General features: G+C 33.3%; 1 protein-coding gene across 1 annotated transcript; it reads left to right on the forward strand.

Annotated features, from left to right (window-relative positions):
* The first annotated feature begins 5,915 nt into the window (after positions 1 to 5,915).
* On the forward strand, positions 5,916 to 8,496 carry LOC120074275 (U-box domain-containing protein 16). Its single transcript, XM_039027348.1, has one exon. It carries the CDS (start codon positions 6,189 to 6,191, stop codon positions 8,247 to 8,249), a length of 2,061 nt encoding a protein of 686 aa, XP_038883276.1. The 5' UTR covers positions 5,916 to 6,188; the 3' UTR covers positions 8,250 to 8,496.
* Positions 8,497 to 8,696: the final 200 nt, after the last annotated feature.

The following is an 8,696-nucleotide window of genomic DNA, read 5'->3' on the forward strand; positions in this document are numbered from 1 at the left end:
TAAAAATTCAAACTTTTAAGTCCCGTTTGGTAATCATTTTTTTTAAAAAAATTAAACCTATAGACAATACTTTTCTCTCTAAATTTCTTCCTTAATTCCTTAATTCCTTAATTATCTACTTTTTATCACTAGTTTAAAAAAATCAACCAAAAATTTGAAAACAAAAAATGTATCTTTTAGATCCTATTTGGTAACCATTTCGTTTTTTTTTTATTTTTAAATTAAGTCTATTTCATTTATGTTTCTTACAATGAACTTTAAGTACAATAATTGAATTCTTAGCCAAATTTTAAAAAAAACAAAAACTAATTTTTGAAAACTAATTTTGAAAATTTGACTTGGTTTTTTAAACCATTGGTAAAAAATAGATAAGAAAAGAAGAAATTTAGAGGTGAAAGTGGTGTTCATAGACTTAATTTTTAAAAACAAAATGGTTACCAAATGGGGCCTAATAAAAATTTGTTTTTGTTTTCCAAAAATTTGATTAAGAATTCAATAATTGTACTTGATAACGATATAAATCATTGAAAGAAATGTAAAGAAAATAGACTCTATTTTTTTTAAAAAAAAATAAAATAGATACCAAACAGAGTCTTAATCATTAGAATGTAATTATTGACTTTAAAGCAACTCATAATTTCATAGCTAAATCTTGTAATTTGAATTCGAAACCTTTATTCTGTCTGAGTACAATAATTATAGAGGATGGATTAAACACAAACATCATATCAATTATCGTTGAATTAAACTCACTTTGAAAATTTTGTCTTTTTATAACTATTAACATAATTGCACTAAAACAATATAAACATATAACTGAATCATTTTTAATTATCATATTTTTTCTCCTAAAGAAGAAAAAGTCTTGAAACTAAATATATAACTCATTCCCAATATATACCAAATTGGCTGCTAGAGTTGACCCCCACGTGGACTCCATATTCAAAACTTCTAAGAAAGATTCAAGGGCACATATACATTCAACATATCCTTAATTAAATTAGCCGGCTTCCATTTTCACCCCCCAAAACTTATGATTTAGCCCCTACATAATTTAAAATTAGAATTTCATCCCTATATTTTTTTTATAAAATCTCATTAATAGGTCACTACCATTAAAAACTACCTAATAGATTGAAAGTAGTTAACTATTCATGAGTCAAAAGAAAATTAAGAAGCTAAATAGACTAGGGTAAACCTTGAATTAATGAGTTTTAGTTAGTTAATTTAGATGGACTTTGAATGTTTTTTTACTTTTCTTCATCTTCATCTTAAACTCTAGTTAAACTTATTAGTCCAAGACCCACATGGATCTACTTTATATTCAAACTATATTTTATTCAATCAGCCATTTAACTCAAATAATTATCTAAATATAAAAAGTAACTTTTCCGATATATGAATATCAAACTATCATGCTATCTGAATGTTGTGACTTCTATCTAGCTGTAAAAGATTATTTATATGATTCGTTACCGTCGATATGATTCTAATTCTTAAAATTATAAGGCTGAATTTATATTTTACATTAGGCTTTTCAGTGTCCCCAATAGAATTCTTCAACATTATTATTTTTATAAAGAAAAAAAGAAGTAACAAGTTAGATTTTACAAAATCCACTTGGGTGGAAAATGTCCTAAAAGAGGGGAAAAAAGCGGCTGATTTAAATATGTGTTTTTATATATATAATTTAATTAATGATTTAAACATATGGGCGACGGCCGACAATCCTCCAACTATCAATCTGCAGTCCTTTCTAAATTAAAGTGGAAATTTTCCGAACAGCCCATTGTATTTGAATTACCTATTTAAAGCTTATTTTAAAATAACATTATCCATTTTTTTACTCCTTTTTTTTTTCCGAATGGATAAAAGTCAAATTAATTCCAACTTTCACACCCTTCCAAATGCATCTGTCCTTAGACACTATTTATCACAAATTTTTTTAAAAAAATTTCTTATTCAAAGTTAATAAAGTTAACTTATGTTTATAGGGTGATTGGAAAATATCTAGATTTTCTTAGAAAAATAAACCTCCAACATGCCTCGATTAAAAGACAATTAATAAGAAAATCATTTCATTGATAATGAGATTCAACCTCATCTACAAGTTGGCAAAATTCTTCGTGAGACCTGTCCTGCTCCTAGGGAATCCCCGATTTGACCAAGGATGGGGTCAAACCGGAAAAATTTTTCGGGACCCCATCCGGGGATAGGGATGGTATCCCTGCCCCAACTCCGATTAATCTCCAACCCCGATTTTATATATTTATAATTTTAATATTTTATACTATATAAAATAACTTATTTATATGTATGTTTATAATGTATACTATAGACTTATAGTGTTGTGAGCCCAATATTGAATATATAAATTCTAAATTTAAGCCCAAAAGTCAAGCCGAATCTTAAAAAATTAAAAGAAAAAAAAATGGCGAATCCCCGCGGGAAAGGGATCTCGTTTCCCAACGGGGAATCCTCGCCCCATGGTGGGGATGGGGGAAATTTCTCCCACGGGGTCGGGGACGAGGGACCCTCCCCCATCCCGGCCCGGCACCGTTGCCAACCCTATCCACAATCTAATGAGATATACCAACTGCCACATATTTTGAAGTAGTCAAATGTGACAAAATTGGATTTGTCATTATGCTTCTATGTCCATAATATTTTTCACCATTGATTTCACCAAGGTTAACATTTCTTTCTCCTCTGTCAATAATCGCACTACTATCTTTGACTCTAATACCAAAGGCGGATGTGCGGATGCATCCACCCCATATAGACTAGCCGCTATCGCTCATACCTCTAAAATAACACATTAAAAGATCCTTTAGTCGCTTCTACTTGCTGCAATAAGCGCATCCCTATGATCCTAAAGCAACATCACGTCATAAACGGTAACCACCAGTTAGAGGGACAAACCCAACCAACCCGAGTACCATCTCCTTGCACCCCCTTCCATTGGGTTCTGATTTCTGTCAATCAGGCCGACTTTCACACTTGTTTTTCTTCACAACTCTGTGAGGATCTTTTGAATTGAGGCAATCAAGAACCTCACAGAACCATCTCCCTTCAAAAGATCACTTGATTGCAAACCTGCCAAATGCGCCACGACACCACGATGAATGTCTCTATCTTATCTCACTTACGCACTCCTATACCCACTTAAAGTGATCTACCTCCCATAAGTTAAATTATACTTTTTGCCCCTCCGTTTAGATTGTAGTGTTTATTTAGTTATTAACATCTAAGAGGTAATTTGAATGTGACATCAAAAAAAATTTCAATTTTGATTCTATCGAATCTTTTAATTGATGACAAATAGTAGTTAAACTAATTAGTGATAATTTGACCTAATACAACAAAGATATTATTTAGATAAAATCAAATTAATTAATCGATTCTATATATACCATCACTTTTCATGTTTAGTTATAATTTTTTTTAGTTTAATTAGTATATTGCATTAATATTGAAAGTATAGTATTACTTGCAATGTAATTAATAATAAAGTTTTAATTTTGCACTTAATAAATTTGTGAATCACTTAATCTAAAAACATAAAATAGAATCTATTTTAACTTTTTAAAATTTCTAAATAAAATAGTCAACCACTTTATATATTTTTAAAAGCTAGAAATAAAATGATGAGAAAAGTAAAATAATAAACACAATAATAAATTGATTAATCAATTATCCGACCACCGACCAACTCATTTCCCAATAAATCCCAAGTCAACCACATGGATCATCCTCGCATTTTACACAAGGATCTATTATCCGATAAAAAAAAAAATTAATAACTTTTCAAATTTTACATAAAAATCAAAATCAATTCCACAAATTAGAAAGGAAAAAAAAAAACATTAATAAAGGGGAAAAATCAACATGTCAAGTCGTGTTATTTGTTTCTAAAATTTAAATTTTATCAAATTATACCTTATGTTGGATTAATACTTACCTGTTTGTTCAATTTTTGCCAATTTGTCTATTATTCTCGTTGATTTCAATGATATCAAATTTTAAAATACACAATGTTACTATTGAAATTTTTTCCAAAACTCACAAATTTAAGATATTATTGTCGTTTTTCAAAATATTTTCTCAAATTTTATGTGAAAATTGAAATATTTTCCCAAATTAGGTTTAAACTTGCAACATTAAGTGAAAACTAATACGACATTATTAGTTTATAGACAAAAATTGACACTTTCAAAATTATATATGAAGAAAAATTCATAATGAAAGAATAATAACAATAAGTTGCCAATTGTAAGAATATGGCCTACGTCGTAAATAAAAACACATGTAACTGATTCCAAATCGGCGGCTCTCCTCTTATGTAATTGCCGTCTTGGATACCCATTCTTTTAAATTTAAACAACTAAAATTCTCATCTAATCCCAACTTAATCCCATTCATTTCCTTCCTTTTCACTATTATTTTTATACATTAAAATATCACTTTAATCACCCTGACTCGTTTAATTTTAAAAGTCGTGGTTTATAGTTGATTTTTTTTTTTTAAAAAAGATTAATCTATATTAATTAGGATTCCTTTTTATAAATTATGAAAAATATTTAATTGCTTTAAACTCATCATTACTATTTAACTAATTTCCACCAAAATTAACTTTTAATCACTCCAATTTATCAAAAGTATACGTACTAAAATGAAAAACACTTAGAGGTCGTTTGGATCGTAGATGTTTCATGGATATAGATATTAAATATATGGGATTTGAATGACTTTATTTGGATATGCATGATAGTTAATGTTTGGAAGTTAAATATATGTGTTTAATTTACTAATTTAGTATATAATAATCAAAATTAAATAACTACTTAATTAAATGAAAGAATCCAATTGATGAAGTAACATTATTTAATTTATTGTAATATTAATTAATGAAAATAAAAAAATATATTTTTATATTAAACATAATCAAGTTATTTAAATAAATTACTAAAATATTTAAATTAATACAAATTAATTATTAGATTGATAATTAATAATGATAATTTCTCTTAAATAGTTAAGATAATATAAAATATTATTTGTAAAAGTATTAGTTGAAATTTATTAAGTCTAAATAATATATTTATTTTATAAATTAATTAAAATTAGTAGTAATGAATAACCAATATTAATTTGTTAATTAATTATGTTATATTCTTACTGTTCAGCGAATTGTGAGTGGGCGCGAAGAAAGAAAGGCCAAACATTCAGGCCTAATGGGAATGAGCAAGGACTCAATTCCAAGATGAGGAACTCTGGGCACCCCCCATCTTCTGATTCTCTATATGGAAACTTGCTTCCTTGTGGAGTTTGAGCTAACTATGCCACTAGCCTTTACACAACTGATTAGCCTCGAGTCAGGCCTCGGAAGTGCTTTCACTCTCAACTCTTGTTTCTTATGCCCGAAAACTAGAATCTCTCTGGTTCCATATGGGGAGAATTTGGAATTACCTAGCAACCCCTATCCTTCTCCTTAGTTTCATCTCCGAAGCATAAAAATTCTACCATTTTGTAGAGTATTAAAAAGTCCATGTCAAATGGGGTTTTAAATTTACTGGATAATACTACACCTATCAGTATACATCTACTTTAATCACAAAGGAGAAAAAATATATAATTTTTTTAAAGATTTATTACGTGACAACTCGTGCTAGCTCTTGATGAACTATACAAACATAAGTGTAGATCAATGCCTATATTTATGTAACCCAAACTACTCAGAATACACGTATTATTATTATTATCTAACACTTAGGTGCAAGCCACCCATCATCATCCATCCACTTCAATTATAAAAGAAAAAAAAGTAAGAGATTTGTCATGTGACAAATGAGTATACAAAGATACATAGCATTCAAAATGTAACTAAGTATTTATCTTATTATTAAAATCCCTTTACAAACGATTGAATTTTTTATAATATTCGCCTTCGCGTCAGCCAACTTGGGAAGGACTTTTCTTAATTCAAAAGACAAATTAAAGTCAAAAACCAACTATCATATTTTTTTATTAAAAAAAAAAAAAAAAACCTCTTAAAACCCCCAATTTTTATTTCTCTTCATTGTTTGGATCACCAAAAGCAAAAAAGAAAAAGAAAAAAAAAAAAAAGAGATTAATTTTCCTTTTCTCTGAGTTTGTTCGTACTCGATTCTGTTCCATCCTCTTCTCCAATGGCGGTTTCTCCCCACTCTTTTCCACCGCGAAAACGCCGGCCGTCCGCCGCCGCCTTCGTCTCCCCCAAACTCTCCGCCCCAATCCTCCTCGAATCTCTCCTCTCCCTCTCCCAAGAAATCTCCACCATGAAACCACTCCAATTCCTCCTCAACCGTTACTCCAATTCCATGATTCGCAAATCCAGATTACTCGAAATCTTCCTCCAAGATCTCCGCCGAAACCAGATCCTTTCCCTCCCCTCAGCCTCCCTCTGCCTCGAAGAAATGTACATCGTTTTACAAAGAATCAAAACATTGATCGAAGATTGTTCTAGCGGAAGCAAGATGTGGTTACTCACTCAAAACGAATCCATCGCCAATCATTTCCACGAACTCACTTTGGATTTGTCGACTCTGCTCGATATCTTCCCTGTCAAAGACGCTGGATTAACCGAAGACGTCGAGGAATTGTTTTACCTCTTGAGAAATCACTGCTCTGAATCCACCGTTTTCCTTGATCCAAGAGATGAAACTCTCAGATTCAGAGTATTGAAGATGATCGATCGAATCAAAGACGAAATCGTTCCGGATTATTCCGAGTTATCAGAGATTTTCTCCATGATTGATATACGCGATTCGTCGAGTTGTAGAGAAGAAATCGAGAATCTCGAGGATGAAATTCAGAATCAAACCGATGAGAAATCGAGATCTGATGTGATTGCTTTGATCGGATTAGTTCGTTATGCGAAATGCGTATTGTATGGAGCGTCGACGGCAGAATATAGTTTCCGGCGGAAAGATTCGATTTCCGATTTGGCTATACCGGCGGATTTCAGGTGTCCGATTAGTTTGGATTTAATGCAAGACCCTGTTGTCGTGGCAACAGGACATACGTACGATCGTGCGGCGATAATGTTGTGGATTGAATCTGGACACAACACGTGTCCGAAGACAGGTCAGACTCTGGCCCACACGAACCTAATTCCGAACCGAGCATTGAAAAATTTGATTGCGATGTGGTGCCGTCAAGAGAGAATTCCGTTTGATGTAACGGAAAGTAATAAAGAGGGAGTCAACGACGTTACGTTAAATAAAGCGGCGTTAGAAGCTATGAGAATGACGGCAACGTTTCTCGTTAACAAACTCGCTACTTCGGTTGACTCTTCCGTGAACGACGTCGTTTACGAGCTTCGTGTTCTGGCTAAAACAGATTCCGGAAGCCGTGGATATATCGCTCAAGCCGGAGCTCTGCCGTTACTCGTCCGATATCTCAACTCCGACAACCCGATTCTCCAAGTTAACGCCGTCACAACGGTTCTCAACCTATCGATTTTTGAAGCGAACAAATCGCTGATAATGGAAACCGACGGCGCGTTGATCGGAGTAATCGAGGTACTCCGGTCTGGCGCTACCTGGGAAGCGAAAGGAAACGCCGCCGCCACCATATTTAGCCTCTCCAGTATCCATTCTTACCGGCGGAGATTGGGGAGGAAGACACGTGTCATAAGGGGATTGCTTGATTTGGCTAAAGACGGGCCGATTAGTTCGAAGAGAGATGCTCTGGTTACCATTTTGACATTAGCCGGCGATAGGGAGACCGTTGGGAGGTTAATCGAAGGTGGGGTTATGGAGACGGTGAGTCACCTGATGAACAGCCTGCCGGAGGAGGCGGTGACGATTTTGGAAGTGGTGGTGAGGAAAGGGGGATTTGTGGCGATTGCTTCGGGATTTTATCTGATTAAGAAATTGGGGGTTGTGTTAAGAGAAGGCTCCGATAGGGCCAGAGAAAGCGCCGCCGCGGCGCTGGTAACAATGTGCCGGCAAGGTGGGTCGGAGATGGTGACGGAGTTGGCTTCGATGGCTGGGATTGAGAGAGTTATTTGGGAATTGATGGGGAGTGGAACGATGAGGGGGCGGCGGAAGGCAGCGTCGCTGTTGAGAATACTCCGGCGATGGGCGGCGGGTTTGGATGCAATTGGTGGCGGCGGAGGAGATTCCATAACGGTTACTTCGTCGAGAATCGGCGGCGATTCAACCACTATTGTTAATTCGTCAAGAGGAGCAGTTGTGCATAGTTAGAAGAGAAGGTTTCATCCTAAATTCTTTACCACATTTGTTTGTAAATTAATATGTTTTTTTTCAAAAAAATTATTTCTTTATTTTTTTCCTGTTTGGAAAAAAAAATGAAAAAGTCCCAAAATAGAGTTTTCATCAGATTGTTTTAATTTGTTTGCACATTGCCACATTCTAGGATGAATCTTTGATAAACAATTAATAGAAAGGTACAAATCATCAAAAATCTTAAGATGATTTCTTATTTGTGTAATTTTCATCATTTTTGTGTATGTAGTTCAATGGTGAAAACAAAAATATCCATTCATTTGTAAAGCATTCCATTCTAGGATTACCGTTTGAGTTTTTGAGTTGATAAATCTTATTTAAATATCATATTAAGAAAAAATCGAAGAGAAATAGAGGGGCTAAATTGAAACCAAAACACTTCCTCCTTTTTCTTCAATAGGAGAT

Source organism: Benincasa hispida, chromosome 3 (assembly GCF_009727055.1).
Source record: "Benincasa hispida cultivar B227 chromosome 3, ASM972705v1, whole genome shotgun sequence".
NCBI classification, from domain to species: domain Eukaryota; kingdom Viridiplantae; phylum Streptophyta; class Magnoliopsida; order Cucurbitales; family Cucurbitaceae; genus Benincasa; species Benincasa hispida.

Coding starts and splice junctions, on each gene's coding strand:
- LOC120074275 (XM_039027348.1), top strand. CDS start 6,189: ATGGCGGTTTCTCCCCACTCTTTTCCACCGCGAAAACGCCGGCCGTCC.